General features: G+C 45.2%; 1 protein-coding gene across 1 annotated transcript in view; it reads right to left on the bottom strand.

Annotated features, from left to right (window-relative positions):
• Positions 1-17,592, bottom strand: part of COL9A3 (collagen type IX alpha 3 chain) — a 51,840-nt gene extending 34,248 nt beyond the window's left edge. Inside the window, exons 1-7 of the mRNA XM_063120864.1 lie at positions 17,563-17,592; positions 16,000-16,023; positions 11,496-11,549; positions 10,258-10,311; positions 9,819-9,860; positions 1,722-1,778; positions 244-297 (exon numbers count right to left, since the gene is read on the bottom strand). Coding sequence (XP_062976934.1) covers positions 244-297; positions 1,722-1,778; positions 9,819-9,860; positions 10,258-10,311; positions 11,496-11,549; positions 16,000-16,023; positions 17,563-17,592 — 315 coding nt within the window. The remainder of the gene's footprint in view (positions 1-243; positions 298-1,721; positions 1,779-9,818; positions 9,861-10,257; positions 10,312-11,495; positions 11,550-15,999; positions 16,024-17,562) is intronic.
• Positions 17,593-19,083: the final 1,491 nt, after the last annotated feature.

Below are 19,083 nucleotides of genomic sequence, written 5' to 3'. Positions count from 1 at the left end.
GTGCCTTTGGGCCTACACAACGCTCTCACATTCCAACGCCATTTCTGCCACCATTTGGAACGTAGTGGGCAGAATGGCACCAAATTCTCTTGCAATCCAGACAGCTGCCTCATCACTGGGCAGGAGTTTCTTTTAGGAACACAAGTAGCCAGTCATAATATTGTTGATTCCAGTCTCTTTTCTCCCTAAAAATACAATCCTGTTGAATTTTTAACTGAAAATTATTTAAATAAAAGTGTTTACCTTCTCGCCATCCTTGCCTAATTCCCCAGGCTCTCCTTTGTGTCCAGTATGCCCCTAAAAATAAATCCAGAGGAATCAAAATCACATTACTGCAAGTCTTACAGGTTTTTTTGGACAAAACTGAATTCAACGTAGTCAATTTCTGCACAGCTGTGGGCTGGAGGATTGACAGGCTGGATGAACACCCCAAGGCATCAAGGGTTGGATCCAGACTTTGGCCTAATCTGCACTAAGCAGGATATTGCACTATGAAAGCGGTATGAAAGTGGTATACAAAAGGCAGGAGCCACACGAAGCAGAATATAGTGGTATGAAAGCGGTATATGGGCCCCAACAGTTGTCAGGGCACTTCAATACCACTATAAAGCAGTAGTGTGGCTCTTGCCTTTTATATACCTGCTTTCATAGTGCAATATCATGCTTGGTGTAAGTTAGGCATTAGTCATACCTAGAGTAGACCCACTGAAATCAATAGAACAAGTCAGTCATGACTAACCCATTGATTTCAATGACTACATCTGGATCCAATTCCAAGTTTTAGCTCTGCCCACTATTCATCATTTTAGTCATCCCTAATAGATGCCTTTTCCCAAAAACGTCCATAACATGAGGCTGTAGAGGTAAGTACTGATATACAAATGCCACATTGTGCCTTGAAAAATTACTTCACCCCTTCTCTAGAAAAACCCTGCTGTTGCAGCCATCCAATCCAGCATGCTGCTTTTAAATGAGGCTAACCAGACACCCTCAAGAAGCCCGCAAGCGGGGCCTGAGGGCAATACCTGAGGGAGCGCCTCTCCTGACATGAACCTATCTGGACATTGTAATCAACATCAAAGGCCTTCCTCTGAAGGTGGCAAAAAGAGAGAGGGCCTTCTCAGTGGTGGCTCCACGGTTACAGAATAATCTCCCCACAGGCGCCTGGTGAGACCCTCCTGGCACCAAAGTGTCACTCCCCAACATTTATGTCAGCTGTCTTCATCAGGTCTAATATTTTATGCTTAGCTGTTTATTTTGTATGTTAATTAATTTTATCTATCTTTTTATTATCTTGTATTTTTAATGTGTATTTTTTGTGAACTGCCTAGAGAGCTTCGGCTAGTGGGCATTATAGAAATGAAAATAACAATAATAACAATAATAACAACAATAATAATAATAGCAGCCTTCTGCTGCTGTTTGACCATCAGCATCTAGTAGCTACCTGTCAATTACAGTGCTATGGACAGTAGAGGCTGGTGGCTCTGATGTCAGTGGGTGGTCAATATGCTCCAGATTTCATTTAGAACCAGACAGAACTCTAAAGGAGCCTTGGATAACTCCTTTAGAGTTCTGACTGAAACCCGGAGCGGATTCGTCGCCCCACTGATATTGGAGCCACCAGCTGCCACTGGCTACAGATGCGTACAATTCACCAAAGATTACAACAACAGTTTATTGCAGTCAATAGACCATTCCAGCCAAAGATTATTCCATACCTTGAATCCGGGTATTCCTGGTGGTCCTGGAGGGCCAGGTGGACAGAGAGCTGGACACTGTACCCAAAACAAGCAAACAAACAAACATTTAGATAGATCGGTAGAGAGACACATAGCTGGAATGCACCAGGACGAGGACGTTCTGTAAATCTCCAACCCTCTTCTTCTGAAGAGATTTCTTTGGGGGTCTGGGTTGGATAGGATCCTGACAAAAATCGGGTAGAAGTGCTGTCCACAATTGGGAGCTCTGCTCATAGAAATTTCCTTGGCCTGATTTTTGGTTACCTTCTCGTTCTGGAACATCACAGCCCACCCCGTTCAGCAAAGTCCCTCAATCTTCAGGAGAGGCGTTCTGGAGACCTGGGGTGGTGATGGAGGGAGGGCAGATATGTCACCTTCCGCTCACCCCCTTCTGCCAGGATTTGAGTTTTTGTAGAAGGCCCACATGATGGAATTCTCCTCCATAATTCCCTACAAAGAGTAAAACCAGAACCTCGGGGAGAAGCCAAGGCTACAGCTGGTTGGCCACTGTGTGAACAGAGTGCTGGACTAGATGGACCCTTGGTCTGATCCAGCATGGCTCTCCTTATAGCCTTACAATCCATCTCACTGGTAAACTAGTTTATGTGTGCTGAGATTAATGGGTGTGTTTTCTTTGTGGGTAGGAGGAGGGGAACCAAGACCCAGGTTTCTCACCTCTAGGCCATAGAAGTCCTATTCAGGAAGTATAGTTAGGGTACAGGGAATAGCTATGCTGCCAATGTCACGCACGCCGGGTAGCCTCGGCCCCTGGCATTTGCACTGAAGGTACGGAAGTCAGGAGGAGAGGCTATTTGACATGTGCAATGTCAAAAGGAGAGGCTATTTGACACGTGCAATGTCAAAAGGAGAGGCTATTTGACATGTGCAATGTCAAAAGGAGAGGCTATTTGACATGTGCAATGTCAAAAGGAGAGGCTATTTGACATGTGCAATGTCAAAAGGAGAGGCTATTTGACATGTGCAATGTCAAAAGGAGAGGCTATTTGACATGTGCAATGTCAAAAGGAGAGGCTATTTGACATGTGCAATGTCAAAAGGAGAGGCTATTTGACATGTGCAATGTCAAAAGGAGAGGCTATTTGACATGTGCAATGTCAAAAGGAGAGGCTATTTGACATGTGCAATGTCAAAAGGAGAGTTACTTGGTGTTGCTTCAGTCCCTGCTTCCGTGTTCAGCTTACCAATAAATATCATCCCTGAATAGGCCTAGACTGGGGTGGGAACTTCAGTCCCAGGGACCCAATCCAGCCCTCTAGGGTTCCCCAAATGGCCACACCCACTCCCCCTGGCCCCACTGATCATTCGGTGACTTCCCAGTTTTTGTACGGTTTCCCCCCCTCCACTCCATTTGAAATGGCGTTCCTAAGGCTTAGTTAGTGGCAGCAAGACATTCAAGCTAAAACTGGCTGGTATTTTTTGGGGCAATTTTAGTTCCACCCCTTTTTACCTTTGGCTTCACCCCCTGCCCTGGGATCATCTCTGGAACTGAATTCGGCCCTCGAGCCAAAAGAAGTTCTCCACCCCTGGGCTAGATGCTAACTAATAAATTAAAGCCCTCCTGGGAGGTGTCTATATATGCTCTATTAACCCCGTCATGGCTGCGTAGTGGTGCTGCGCTGTTTAAATGACGCAGCTGCCTACTCACAGTCACATCGGGATTTCCCTCCCAAAACCGCGCGTTTCCGAAGTGCTGATTTATGGCGATGTTTACCTTTCCTCTGGTTTATCCAGAAGGCATTGAGAAGATGTTCCAAGTGAGAGACTGAGTTTTTTGTTGTTCTTGATGGGAAAGTGCGGGAACACACGGCAGGAGGCGGGCTTTTCTGGCCAGAAATCCGCTCTCCTTCCTGCTCCGTCTAGATTTAGGGATTTAACCTCACAGCGGCGATGCTGCCGGCTTTTGAGCTGACAACCTTCCAAAGCAACGTCGTATAGACACCCCCTGGTTACCTCAAGCTTCTTTGTTTCTGCAGTATAATTTAGGGCAGGAGGGGGAATTACTTTGTTGCTGCTCCTGTAAAACAACTCGGAGTCCCATATCCACGCCAATCTCCTGAAAATCACCCAGAGAGTTCTACCAGCAGATCCAAATGAACTTCTACCCACCTCTCTTATATGGGTGGCCCTTAATAAAGTCCACAAGTTTTATCCCCTGACTCCACCCCATTTTGCTAAATCACGTTCACCCTAAGGTTTTTGAAACTTAGGAAAGCTGCCTTATACTGAGCCAGAGCCTTGGTCCGTCTAACCCACAGCTGGGCAAGATTACACTGCTCCAAAGAATCTGTATGCTTTGGTCGAGAGTCAAGAATAAATACCTATCTTGGATGATGACAAACTGTTCAATTTGAAGAAAGAATTCAATTATTCCTCCCCTCTCCCATTGCAATAAACGCTCTAATGGTGTCTGATGAAGCATTATGCGAAACGGGTTTTTATATTGTCGGCAGCCTGTTACAAGCTTCCTATCAAGCATCTCGCATATCATACAAGCTTCTTATCAAGTGGTTCACAATCATCTATGACTTTTGTTTATTTACGTCTATTTACAAGCTATTGTATAAGCCTCACATCAAGCCATAGTCTAGTACAGTGGTTCCCAAACTTTTTCAGGTCACCGCCCCCTTGGTTCCACAAACTCATGCCCAGTGCCCCCCACCCTATAAAAATCAATATTCAGAATGGCGGTTTTCAACGACCCACTAAGGAAGATAATAACAATGAAATTCAAAACAGTAACAATTAATTGAATATTTATTCAAAATCCAAAGCACCCGCCACAGGCTTGCCGAGGGAGGGAGGGAAAAGAGAGCGAACGCCTCCTGTTTTGCAGCCGGCGTGACGGGGCACACCAAGCAGTGTATGTCACTTCATTAGCATTCTAGTGCTTTTGAAACATTTCAATTCACCGTTAAAAGGACTCTTCTTAAACATGTGTGGATTCTTCCCCTATATAGCTTGGGACCAAACTGCCTTCTCTATAAAAATGTCCCTGGGTTTTAAGACCTTCTGGAGAGGCGCTTCTCGGAAAAGACCACCTTGAGCGCCCCCCTGCCGCCCCTTTGCCTCTTAGCGCCCCCCTATGCAATCCCACCCCCCCAAGGGGGCAGTACCGCCCACTTTGGGAACGACTGGTCTAGTAACTATTTATGACTTTGTTCAATATAATCTCTTGTTAGGCGTTTTCCATTTAATAACTAATTTCGTTTGTTTTGAGCATTAAATACTACGTGCCTTGATACTGTAAATAAAGCAAGTATCTCACGTTAAGTGTTTCATTATTATAAAATACTTTTGTTTGGTCTGAACACTAAATAATACGTGACAGATGCTAATTAAATTGTTTCTTTGAATCTATTACCCCAATGTTTGCTCATATTTAGTATTGCAGTTTGTATGCTGGTTAGCATCACTTTGCCCTCTCTCCAGGGTTTCAAGCAGGAGTTTTCCCAGCGCTTCCGGGAGATGCTGCAGATCAAACCTGGGATCTTTGGCATGCAAAGCAGATGCTCTACCAATGAGCCACGGCCCATTCCTGAAACCAAGGGGGCCAACACCAAAAAGGTAAGCTGCCTTTCCTGGTTGTTTCAGCACCAGTAATTCATGGTTTTAAGTAGTGCTGTGCCAAAAATTCTGATTATTCCATTTTCAGCATTTAGTGGAGGGGGGGGCGCGAAAAATGAAAACTCTGGTAAAAGGTTGGGAGAACTGAGAATTTTGGAGAATTTTTCTCTCCCTGCAAAAGAGATGTTGTTTTTTCTGCTTCTTTCTTAGGGAGGGGGAGAATTTCAGAGAATTTTCTCCTTGTGTAGGAAGACAGGGTTTCCCCATACTTTTTTAAGTGTAGGCAGTTGTTGAGGGGTCTTCCTTCTATTTTTTTTATTTTTAAAAAACACCCCGGGAACTTTCAAGAGCCCAGGAGTTCTTCCTGAAAGCCTACTGGAGAGGAAGAGGTCACTTGGTCTCCAGTAGGCATTCAGGAAGAACTGCCAGGCTCCCCCAAGTGATAGGAGTGTTTTTTTAAAAATAGAAAGACGACCCCCCCTCAACAACCAAATACACTTTTAAAAGGAATGTGGAAACCCTATCTTCCTCCCCAAGGAGAAAATTCTCTGAAATTCTCCCCCTCCCTGAGAAAACAATGCCTCTTTTTCACGGAGAGAAAAAGTTCCCCAAAATAGATGGCAAATTTCAGCACAGCGCTAGTTTTAAGCTTCACTTATCTTTGTTCAACATTACATGGACGCTGGAGAGAGATTTTCTGATTATTACTCTACAAATCTCCAGGCCTTAAAGCAAGATGTTTTCCTTGCTGTTTCCCCCTCCCAAATATGTAATTTCATGCCAAGGGTATAATTTTCGATTAACTTCCGTGGAATGTTCTTTTTAAGGCAAAAAAAGTAAACAAGAAACGGCATCATTTTCTGTCCAACCTCTACGAGGTTTTTCAATAAGGCGGTACGGGGAAATTACCAGCTTCTCCTTGAGTATTCCAATTAGGGAACTCAGGAAGCTGTCACAACAACAGATGTGAAGTCTTGAAATGTTGCTCGCCAACTCTCGTTAATGTCATGTTTATTTCATCGCAAAGAATCAAGACTTTTTTTTGGGGGGGGGCTGAAAACGCAAAGAACAAACAGCCCCCTCCCCTTGCCCATGGGAACAGGGCACACGGAAATAAATGTCAAAGCATGTTTGACCTTTCCTATTTCAAATGCTGAGCTTGAAAGTGGTGATTTTAAAAAAGACAAGATGAGAAAGAAGAGAAAAAATGACATGGTCAACTGTCTTTATAAAGGTGCCACTAGCAGATCCACGCAACAAATGCTAGCCAGAAGATTACTATTAATATGTGCGTTATTGTCTGAAGTGACTTGAATTCTCTCTTTCTTTCTTTTTTAAAGAAATCATGTAAACTTTGCAAACAGAACTTTTGCTGTTGGGTGGATTAATATTTGGGGATTGTATCCAATGACGTCATTCTGCCAGCAGAAGGTTACCACTGGTGGAACAGACCACCTGCCCCTACCCCCGCATCTGCCCCCCTTCCTGCAGACCACTTGCCCCCAATGCCCCCAAATCTGCTCTGGAGGATTGGGGCACCCTTCAAAGCAGATCTGGGGCATGGGGGCTCCAGGATGGGGAAGTTCTGTTGAGTGAGTGGACTTCTGCTCACTAGAGGATTGAATCCAATCCAAACCAAGCCAAGAAACAAACATTCATTATGGCACACAGGACACTCTTCATGGAGCCATGCCACTTCAGCATACGTGTGTGTGTGTGTGTGTGGGTGGGTGTGGGGTTCTTTAAACCACACTTAATATGTACTTCTATTATTTATGAAGACAGGCATAACCTGCCCCTTTTGGTGCAAAAGCACCACTTTGGGTGGCATATGCAACATTTTTAAAAAAAAAAATCAATCAATTTTGGAAAAACTGCAACACAAAACAATCGACCAAGGAGATCGTGGCAGCACTTAGAAAGCAAAGCAGTGAATCTTCCTGAACAAACAAAAGAAGTATACCATGGGAAAGACTAAGCTTCTTCTTCTTCTTCTTCTTCTTCTTCTTCTTCTTCTTCTTCTTCTTCTACTACTACTACTACTATAAAAAACCACTTTCTCTCTGACGTAAACCAGTGGAGGCTAGCGGTGGCTGTGATGTCAGTGGCCCCGGTGCATCCACTTTGGGTTTCAGTCAGAACTCTAAAGGTGCTCTATGCAAAGTGCTTTGCATGCAAAGTAGTATATGCAAAGTGCTCCACGCCTTGGATAGCTCCTTTAGAGTTCTGGGAGTGGATCCACCATCCACACTGACATCAGAGGGCATGTCTACACTAGGGGGCTGGGGAGGGAGGATCTCGCGATATGGTGATTGTGAGATCCTCCCCCTAAGTCTACACATGGCGCGCGGCATCCCGGGAGGACGGTGGATGTTGCGCCCGCCATTTTAGATTTTTTTTTTTTTACTGAAGGTGAGCACTCCTTCGAAAAGGTAAGTATTTTTTTTAAAAAAAATTACTCCTGTTCCCCCACCACCACCGATGGGCACAGAGCTCCTGAAGAGCTCCATGCCCCATGCCCAGGTCCCAGCTTCTTGCGGTTACTCGCGAGGAGCCGGGACGAAAACAGGATGCCCGGCCACACCTCCCACAGTCTTGGGATCATCCAGGGACCACGGGAACAACCAGGATTAAAGTGTAGGGCCATATCCCGGGGAAAGGGAGGGATCTTCCCTCCCTGCTCCTGGGATCCCCTGTGCGTCATGTTGCCCCGTCTAGCCATGCCCAAAGCCACCAGCTTCCATTGGATCCACAGTGTTGTCATGCCTTCCCCTGATGCCACTGTCTCAGAGGAAGAATCTGATTCACAGATGGAAAGATCTGATTTGGGGGCTAGTCAAGATGTGGAATATCAGGGTGCTGGGAATTCGTCTCTGTCTGGTTTCACAGCGGAGTGCAATCAGAGAGACGCAGCTACTCCTTCACAATTGCAGCCAGAGTTAGCCTTGGAAGCAGCACCCAAGTCGTCACAGCCTGAGGAACGTTCAAGAGGAGACTCGGTCGAGGAAGGGGTGTGGCCAAGGATGTCTCCTAGACAACATCGGCAGTTGAAAAGGCAAGGGTAAAAATGTCCAGCAAGACAAAGTTCTCAACTCCAGGCTAAGATTCTCTGTAGGGCTAGAATTGACAAGCAAGGAAATCTAATCGCCCCATCCCCACATAAAAGCTGGCAAAAGAGGTTTGTGGATGCAATGTCACTGGTACTGGACACTGTGTTGCTTGGACTACTCTTGAACCCTGAACTGTCGCATGCCTTGAATACCATGCCTTGGGATCCTGTCTTGGAATATACCACTGGACTTGAAAACTCTGTTTCTGCTTCCTGTTGGACTGTCTGAGATTATTTGAACTTGGGCCTAATCTACACCAAGCAGGATATTGCACAATGAAAGCGGTATGTAGTGTCAAGGGCCCCAACAGTTGTCAGTGCACTTCAATGCCGCTATAAAAGCAGTAGTGTGGCTCCTGCCTCTTATACACCGCTTTCATAGTGGAATATCCTGCTTGGTGTAGATGAGGCCTTGGGCTCACTGTGATCTGTGGACTCCAGTGGGGTAGTTGTGTTGGTGCTGTTTCTTAACATGTGTTTGGTTGTTGGTGTTTTGAGGAAGACGGGCCAGACAGGTGTTTCCATGTACCCTGTTTCCCCGAAAGTAAGACATCCCCCAAAAATAAGACCTACTTCCAGTTTTGCCCCTCGCTGTAATATAAGGTATTCTTCCTCATGGAAAAATAAGACATCCCCTGAAAATAAGACCTAGCGCATCTTTGGGAGCAAAAATTAATATAAGACACTGTCTTATTTTCGGGGAAACAGGGTAAGAGGATTCTTTGGGAAATTATTCCACCCAGTAGACTCCTTTAATACATGGAAATTATGATTTTCACTAGTCCCAATAAACAGATTTGGTGACTGACGAGATCAGCATTGGGTAGCACAGTCCAGAGCAAGGGACTGTGGAACAAACCACTGAGCAATTTTTGTACTTTTCTTTCTGGGCATTTTTCCAGCACTTCCGATTTATTGCCACCAGCAGTGAAGCTGCCCTGCAGCTGTACTGCTAATAACTCATCCGAATACAGCCACGGAGTTTGTGCCTTAGCTACGCTTTCGTGCCAAGTGGATGTAGAACTCTTGGAGACCATCTCAGGTGGAGCTCCACCTCAGCCACAATGAATGGCCCCGGAGATGTCATTTCTCTCTGAGATTCCACTCCTCACCTGTAAAATGGGAATAATAGTGACCTACCTTACAGGGTCATTGGGAGGAATCTCAAAACAGAAGCTGTGTCTGAGAAGAATCACCATGAGGGACCTTTAAACATGAGTTCTACAATAAATCTTTGACTGACAAAAGAAGTGCCAAGTAGACATTTGAGTAAAGACATTAATTTGAAAGGGATCATTCTTTAAAATGGGCCTGGTGCAACTCCCAAATATATACGGATAACTGCTCGAACGGTTTGATAGAATGTGAAAGGGAAACTCTACCTGAAGGTCACCATTGCCGTCGGGAAGAACTCCAGGAGTACCCTGCAACCAGGAGAGTTTGGGACTTTAAATATGTCACAAAAATACATACACCCACCAAGGGCAAGCAGAGCACATTTAAATACAAATAGGATAATACTTGACTTTAGCGCACTTAATATTTTCACCTCTCCCAAAGAACTGGGAGATTTGTGTCTTCATTCAAAGTGCATTAGCATCAGCTGAACAGCACTAATGTGCATTGAAGTGCATTATGTTTTTCATCTGCTGTCAGCCAGGAAAGCTATTGCTTTACTGAAAACAATGGTTTTGCTAAAGAAATAATATCCCTAGCATGGGAGCCCCTAAAACAAAATGGAAGTAGGAGATGGGCACAGGGCAGTAAAGCCAGCAATTTTCTTCTGAAAACAGCAATTTGATTAGAAATATCTAAACGTACTGGTGGTCCCGGAGGTCCTGGTGGTCCCGGAAAACCTGGCAGTCCTGATGGTCCCTAAAGAGAATGAGAAATAATACAAATCCCAATTCAGTCATTTATACTGGATGGTTTATATAAAATCTAAGAGAACATGTTCTCAAAGGTATGAATGAAAGTTATTTTGTTAATGAACCCAGTGAATTTTGGAACCAAGAGCTCCTTCATCAGGGGCAATTTTACAAGCCCAAACTCTAGGAACAGAGTAAGAAACCAAGGCCCTGACAGTGTGTGTGTGTGTGTGAGAGAGAGAGAGCATTCTTTGGACTCTGCCTTAGAAGGACATATGTATTCATCAAAAGATCTTTAGAGCGGGGAAAACATTGCAGTTATGATGATGTAAAAGGTTCAGTGAAGTGTGTTTCAGCCCATCCCAATCTGTCAATGACGGTTTCTTTCAGTTTCTCATTTTTCCAATCTTAACTTGAATTCATCCCGAACTTTGAGATCTTTTTTTAAAAATTGGCATATCCCTTTTAATGCACATTTCTCCTAATGCATGTAGATTTCTATGCAATTTTGTATGCAGTTCCATCATTCGATTATGGAATTCTGGGCTCAGCTGACTTACAAATAAGTGGCAAAAGAGGTACGCTGTGGAGCAAAAAAACATGATAGGAGAGCGACTTTTTTCATGGGTATCCAAAGGCATCCCAAATCGCCACAAGGTTGTCTTCACCCAAGCAAAATTTCAAACAAGCTGGGCTATTGTGTAATAGTTGCCCTATCTCTGTATGCTAAAGACATGCTGTCCTGACCTTTCCTCTCCCCTGCGGACCTCCATCTGCCCCCCAATATCTCCCCCAGAGGGTCCCTCAAACCCCGAGAGCACATTTTGGGAGGCTGCAGAGAGGAGGGGGAATCCACTCCACTGGTGGACCTTGTTCTATTGGCGGATTGACTCAACTGGATGCTACCCTGTTCTGTAGCATTCAAAAGGCAATGACCTTGCTCACTCTTCAGCCACTCCAGAGAGAAACACAGCAGCCTGTATTTGAACAGCTCCAACATTTGGCTATACTAGGGTTCTGGAGCTATTATGGCAGTGGGCATTGAAGAGGAAGCAGCACCATCTGCTGGTCTGGACATACGGTGGTGTGAGCACTGCCTCCTCTACCCTGAATAACGTGGAAGAGCAAGCCAGGAAATGTATCCCTTTGGGGTACATGGTATGGAGAACATCAGAAGGAAGGGAAACTCACAGATGGCCCATGAAAGCCGTTTCCACCTGGGAGCCCACTGGGGCCTGGAGGTCCCTGGAAAAGAGAGAGGATCCGTTACGTAAACCAGTATTCATTCATTCATTCATTCATTCATTCATTTATTCATTCATAATTCTAGACTGCTGTTCATCTAATAATGCAGGGGTGTTGTACCTCTTTCACCGTGAGGGCCGAATTCCATTTTGGTGATGCTCTCAGGGGGCGCATTCCAGTGTTGGGCGGGGCTAAAGCCAAAAAGGGTGCCCCCCCAAATACCAAGAATACTCGCGTATTTTACCTTAATGCTCTTACAGCCAGAAACTAAGTCTTGGGAGAGGCATTTAGATAGTTTAAGAATGGGGAAAACACCACAGAAAAGCCAGGAAACAATCAAACTATCAGCGGTTGGTGGAGCCACAAGAAGGAGGCGTGGCCTGTTGGGGAACCCCCAGAGGGCTGGATTCGGCCCCCAGTCCTGAGGTTCTGTACCCTGCAATAATGGACTCCAGCATGCTACACACATTAGAAAGTGAAATGTTAAAACAAGCATTTAATCGTGACAACAAAACTGAAAGGCAGGCCTAGGGACTGTGAACACAAAACGGTCTTGTACATCCAATTCCCGGCATGCAGGAATTTTAAGATGCCTCCCTCCTCCTCCTCCTCCTCCTCCTCCCCCCCAAACATATCTTGTAAGCCTTCAGAGTTGATAGGGGTGACGGTGGGAACCATTAGAGGCCTGCCTTCCTACTGTGTCAGCCTTTCCCTAGGTACATCAATAATAATAATAATAATAATAATAATAATAATAATAATAATAATAATAATAATATTTCTTGCCCCCCTCGCCATTTTGATCGAGACGGGGAACAACAATAAATGATAAAATACATAATACTCAATTAAAACATAATATGCATTGTTAAAAACATCCTAAAAACATTTTAAAACATCTTAAAATTCCACTGGTTTGGGTTGCAGTTGCAGGTGCCCAACTGGATCCAGGAGTCCGGCGTATTCCCCCTGCATCTCCCCTGGACCTGGTTGGGCCCCCGCAGCACATTCGCAGGCCTGGGCTTCAAATGCCTGCTCAGCCTGACGAGCGCCTGGCAGCTGTCCGCCCTTGTCCAGAGCCTCCATTGTGCGCAACAGTGGAGGCTCTGGAAATCACACATTCCCCTCCCCGTTTGTAAATGGGGGGAAAACATCATTTCCGGAGACTCCGTTGTTGCACACAATGGAGGCTCCAGATGAAGGGTGGACAGGCTCGCAACGTCATCAGAAGCTCATTCAGCACCATGGGCAAAGGTAGGAGATGGCAAGGGAAGCGTCTGACGAATCGGACGCAGGTGAGTCCGTCCATCCCTATACATCATAAGGGCTTCAGTGCAGCCCTGCTGAATCAGAGCAGAAGTCAACTCCAGTGCAAGCTCGCTTGCCGCCCAAGGCGAGGGAGAACATGCACCACTGCAATTTGCCTCTCCCAGCACTCTCCTGCCTGATGCAGGCACCTCATCCTGCTTCATGGCAGGGCTGGCTCTGCAAAGGCCCTTCTTCTCTAACATCCTGCTCCTCACACCAACCAGTTAGATCCCTCTGTAGGGCATGGAGTCAACAGCGGCATGTAGGGCATGGAGTCAAATGGATGCATGTCCGCGTGGTTAATGTGAACCGCCCAGAGAGTTTCGGCTAGTGGGTGGTAAAGAAATTAATTAATTAATTAAATATTACTATTGCTACTACTGCTAATACTACGTATTTCTTCGATTCTAAGACGCCATCGATTCTAAGGCGCACCCCATTTTTAGAGATGTTAATTTGGGGGGAAAAGGGGCATCTTAGAATCAAAGAAATACGGGAGTTTGTTTCCTGTCAAAAGCTGCCTGAATTTCCTGTCTGTGTCTGCCCTCCATCTCGGAGTTTTGTTTCTGCTGCAAAGCAAAACCCCACAACAAACGCAGGACGAAGCCAGAGCCCTTCTGCCACCCTTCTGCTTCCTCCCCGCTGAGCCCAGGGTCGCGGCAGGAAGGAGCTGCGGGCAGGAGGGGGCCGGCCTGAAAGGTTCGGGGGTCCTGAGCACAGAGGGGGAGACGAACCCCGAAAGGCCTCCAGCCGCTCTCCGCTGCATCCAGGGTGGGAAACGCCAGAGTTTGGTTTCGCGCCTAAGAAGGGAGGGAGAAGGGGCGGGGAAGACGCGAATGGCTCCGTTTCCTTTATTGACTCGGAGTGACTTCTGCGCCGCCTCAAGCAAAAGGTCCTCCTAAGTGCCGCCACCCCCCACCAAACCCTCATATAGGGGGGGTGGATTCAGTCGTTAACCCTCGTTGGAGCTCAGAGGTTAAAGCAGCAGCAGGTTTCCAGGAAGGAAAAGCAACGCCCCTGCAGAGGAACTTAACCACCAGGACTAAATAGCTTTGGGTAGCCTTCTCCTCAGAGGATTTATCAAACCCGCTTTTGAGCCATCCAAATCGGTGACGGGACGTACTAAAACAAAGGACAATACCGTATTGCTTCGATTCTAAGACGCCATCGATTCTAAGACGCAGTCCATTTTTAGAGCTGTTAATTTAGGGGAAAAAGTGTGTCTTAGAATCGGAGAAATACGGTAATAGGTCTCTGCCAGTGCTGCTTGTAAGCCTATGCGGCAGAGTCTTGCTATTTACTGTTTTACTCTGTACAGCACCATGTACATTGATGGTGCTATATAAATAAATAATAATAATAATAATAAATGGCATTCAGTGATACACTGCGCCTGAACCAAGAAACCTTAGGAACCTTACGAGTATTATTTATTATATGATATCTTCATAACAGAAGGACAGATAATAAATCCACCAAGGAACTCAAGACTGTTTTCATGAAAACATTGGCTAAGACATACAAATAAGAAACCGTTCCTTATGGAACTGCTGCAGGTAAGTTTGAATAGGGGAAAAGTCTGAGCTTTTGCAGCTACTGATCTGAAAATGTGGGGTTTAAACAGACAAACTAACTTCTGTGAAAGGATCAAGGGGGCAGCACTGGGTTAGCAGCAGCAGCAGCAGCAGCCTTGAAAAATCATCTGAATGCAAAGCAGACCAAATATTCTGTCTCAGTCAGCAGAGGCTGGTGGCTCCCGTGTCATTGGGGTGGTGACTCCTCTCTGGGTTTCAGTCAGAGCCAGTCAGGAGCTATCCAAGGTGCTTCACATGTTGAAGAAGGATGTTTTGCACCCTGGATAGATCTTTTAGAGTTCTGACTGAAACCCAGAATGGATTCACAACCCCACTGATATCAGAGCCACGAGCCTCCACTGGTCTCTGTAGACTCTTCTCGAAGCTCTATTCTCATCTTGTAAAACTGCCTTCCCCAACCAGTGCCCAATAAATCTGGTTGGAGAAAGCTGTTCTAAATCATGTTGACAGAGAACAGTGTGGTGTAGTGGTTAGAGTGTTGGACTGGGAGTCGGAAGATCCGGGTTCTAGTCCCCACTCAGCCATGGAAACCCACTGGGTGACTTTGGGCCAGTCACAGACTCTCCGCCCAGCCTACCTCACAAGGTTGTTTTTGTGAGGATAAAATGGAGAGGAAGAGGAGGAGGATTATGTATGCTGCCTTAAGTAGGAAAAAAGGCAGGATATAAATATAATAAATAAACAAACAAACATGGAGGGGAGTACAGGATCACCCCTTCCACAATCTGCATGCATTACAACTGGTGTGAACAGGGCTCTATGCCAGTACAACTTTGTATATGCGCATACATTTGTAGATGCAATTGGAAATCCTGTGTGATCCAGGGCGTGGACTGCGCATGCAAGTGCACACCCATGGGGCCCTGTTCACAACCTTCCACTGCGTGCGCAGAGGCCAAGAGCAAAGGCAATGGGTGCAATCCTGCTTTCTGCTCCACATGTTCAGTACATGCCTATGAAGCCCTATGAAGAGAGACTGAAAGAACTGGGCATGTTTAGCATGGAGAAGAGAAGATTGAGGGGAGACATGAGAGCACTCTTCAAATACTTAAAAGGTTGTCACACAGAGGAGGGCCAGGATCTCTTCTTGATCCTCCCAGAGTGCAGGACATGGAATAACGGGCTCAAGTTAAAAGAAGCCAGATTCCAGCTGGACATCAGGAAAAACTTCCTGACTGACAGAGCAGTACGACAATGGAATCAGTTACCTAGGGAGGTTGTGGGCTCTCCCACACTAGAGGCCTTCAAGAGGCAGCTGGACAAGCATCTGTCAGGGATGCTTTAGGGTGGATTCCTGCATTGAGCAGGGGGTTGGACTCGATGGCCTTGTAGGTCCCTTCCAACTCTGCTATTCTATGATTCTATGCGATTGAGAAGATGAGAATAGCGCCATGGTGTTATCTCAACTTGAGAACAAGGACCGATCACGATGGCTGCCATGTTTTGTATCAATAGGTCCCTTTTAAAGAAAAACTGTATGAATGAAATATTTCTAAAACAGTGTTGCCGCTATTTATTCTTCTTCCTAAAGAGCTGATCTTACTTACTGGAGGTCCTGGAAGTCCTTTGCCCTGAAAAGTAGATCAAAACAACATTTTTATTTTTAAATGAATAATTCATTAAAACAGATCAAAACTTGAAAATCTTTTTCCTCCACCCTTCTCCTGCGTTTCATTCACATTTTTTATATATTTAATCCTGTTTAGCAAACTATCCTCTCCCAGGTAAGTATTTCACCATACAACACAGATGGGTTTTTTTATTTGGGAAGAGAAGAATGGAAAACGGATGTGTGGAAAGTGAGAACGGTCACACAGAATCAAGGGAATATCTGACAGTGCAGGCCCCGTCAGGAAGAACAGCAATTGCACAGATCAGCTGTTCGATGGAGACGACTAAATCTAGCCAACAGCTTTTCATCCAGAAGGGCTGATGCATGCCATTGCAGACTACCCAACTGCAGCTAAATGCACAGCCATAGCAGCTGTCTGGGGAAGGAACTGTGCATACATCACCAGACTGCATACACATTCGCTGTATTGAGACATCACAATAAACTTTGGTTTATCGTGATGGGAATGAACCTAGGCAGGCCTTGGGCTCAAGTGCAATCCTCCTCTGCCCATCTCTGCCCACAAGGAGGAGACTGGAAAAGCCTGCTTCCGTTTTTTGATTAACCACAGTTTAGCGTTACAACCAAACCCTAAACTGCGTTTAAACTTAACTACTGTTTGTTGAAACCAACCAGCTTCATAATCCATGGTTTGAAGTTGGCTAGTTTCAAATAAACCATACTTTAGATTAACTACAGTTTGTCAGCTCTGGATGAAATGGTAGGCTGCAGTGAAAATGAAAGGTTCTACATTCTTCCTCATGGCTGCACTGAAGGAGAGGGGACAGAGGATGTGATTGCCTGGGCTCATTCCCATCATGATAAACCATGATCAATTACGATGGGAACGAGCTCATGATAAACCACAGTTAATCATGAACAGTCAAGTCCTCATCCAATTCAGTATATATTCTCATATGAAATCTTTCTAAGCAGCAGTATCTCAGTTGACATAGTAATTTACATCAAAGCGATCTAACGTACTACAGAGAAGATAGAAAACATTGTCTATTCTGATTGGCAGTGGGCCTCCAAGGTCACAGGGAGAGGTCCTACCTGACCCTTTTAACTGGAGATGCTAGGGGCTGCACCTGGAACTTTCTGCAGGTATTTTATATTATGCTTTTCTACTGTTTGTTTTATATTTTGAATGGTTTTTATGGTTTTAATTTTTGTAAACCGCCCAGAGAGCTTCGTTTATTGGGTGGTATAAAAATGCAATAAATAAATAAATAAATAAATGTAAAATATGTGCTCTGCCACCTATTGTCATGATTCTAAGCCCTCCTGCTGAGAGGGCTTAAAATCCTCCTCTTCCTCTTCGCCCAATTCGAGATACACACCAGAGAGACCATGCCTGAACCTGACACCTTTTAATGGTCTTACTTTATTGCTATGATTTCAGAAACGGGACTTTGAAAGATCCCTACTGACATCGTACTGCAGAGTAATACACCATAATTACCCACAAGGAATATAAAACCAGAGTTCCACTTACCGCTGGTCCAGCTGGCCCCGCAGGTCCCATGGCACCCTGCCAGAACGAAACATAAAATTAGTGCTACATCAAATTTTCATGGAGACTTGGTCTTTGCTCTGAAATAATTATTTAAACATTTCCCTACTTCTCAGGTGGACGAATGGTGGCCAACAGTGCCTACGAACGTTCAGTGGTCCACCTCCAAGCTTTTGGACAGTCACGGCATTCATCTGGGAATGTCAGCATTCATATGGAAAACCATCGTTCACTGTGGCATATATAAAAGCCAGTTTCTGGTTTCTGTTTGTCGCACAGAAAAGGGAATTTCACCAGGCGTTATTTGCATGCATGGAGCACCTGGTGAAATTCCCTGTTCATCACAACAATTAAAGCTGCAGGAGCCCTGTCCTGTTGACCAGATACAAAAGAGAGAAGGGCTCCTGCAGCTTTAACTGTTGTGATGAAGAGGGAATTTCACCAGGTGCTGCATGCATACAAATGACACCTGCTGACATTCCCTTTTCTATACAACTGTTAAAAATACAGAAGCCCTGTCCTCCTTTCATAGGGTCACTGTACATTCCACCACCCCTGCTAAAAACATGGCTTAATTTTTTTCTTCTTCTGGCCCCATCCCCTTTTCCTCTTCTGTTGTATCTTTTTAAATTGTAAGTCTGGGAGTGACATGTTTTACTGGTTGCATGTAAGCCACTTTTGGCTGAAGAGCGAGGATTAAAATAAATAAATACTTAAAGTAAATAATAAATTAACTAACTTGTCCTGCATCTCGAACTATTAATTTTGCCAGGTACATCTATACACGTCAGGTTTATTTATTTATTTATTTATTACATTCCTATACCGCCCAATAGCCGGAGCTTCTGGGCTGCTTTGTCTTCTTTCGCCTTGATCAAATTCTCAAATGTAAGTTCTGCTTCGGAGAGCACACTTGGCACTCTTATATTGGACTCTGAACTTGTATCGCTGTCGGGGTCCTTTCGATTTTGCCTAATTAAAAGCTTTAATGGTGGAGGGATGGGGGAGAGGGAGGCAGATGTGCACTTTTAATAATACTTTGGCTGTGCTAAAAAAAATGAGGCTGCGACAAGCGGATTGTAAAACGAATCACAGGTTTGAAAGCTCTGAAAAAACGGAGGTGGACAACACAAAAAAAAAACGGAACGAAGTCCTCTTTCATGTTGCAAATTCAGTGCCGTTACCACGGAAAGCAGCCAGCCAGAGCTGCAAATTTGGCTGGTGGGAGTGGGGGCTGAATAAGCAAACGGTGTGAATACGTTGGGTGGGGAGGGAGGCTGGGATGGTTGTGCAGGTGAGAATCAAGAGGTCCAGGAGGAGTTAAGTACCCCACCTGCCCATCCTTTGCAAATGTCTCCTCCCTGCATTCCTATTATATCGGCAAATATAGGGATGGATCTATTTTGAGAGCGTGAACGTCTTGGAGCAAGGTTTTGTGGTCAAGTGTGAACCAAGTCACTGACAAGCCAGCTTTCAACAAACCACACCGGCCCCGTTCAGACG

This window comes from Elgaria multicarinata, chromosome 1 (genome assembly GCF_023053635.1).
Source record: "Elgaria multicarinata webbii isolate HBS135686 ecotype San Diego chromosome 1, rElgMul1.1.pri, whole genome shotgun sequence".
NCBI lineage: Eukaryota > Metazoa > Chordata > Lepidosauria > Squamata > Anguidae > Elgaria > Elgaria multicarinata.
This window is presented reverse-complemented; position numbering and strand designations above follow the sequence as displayed.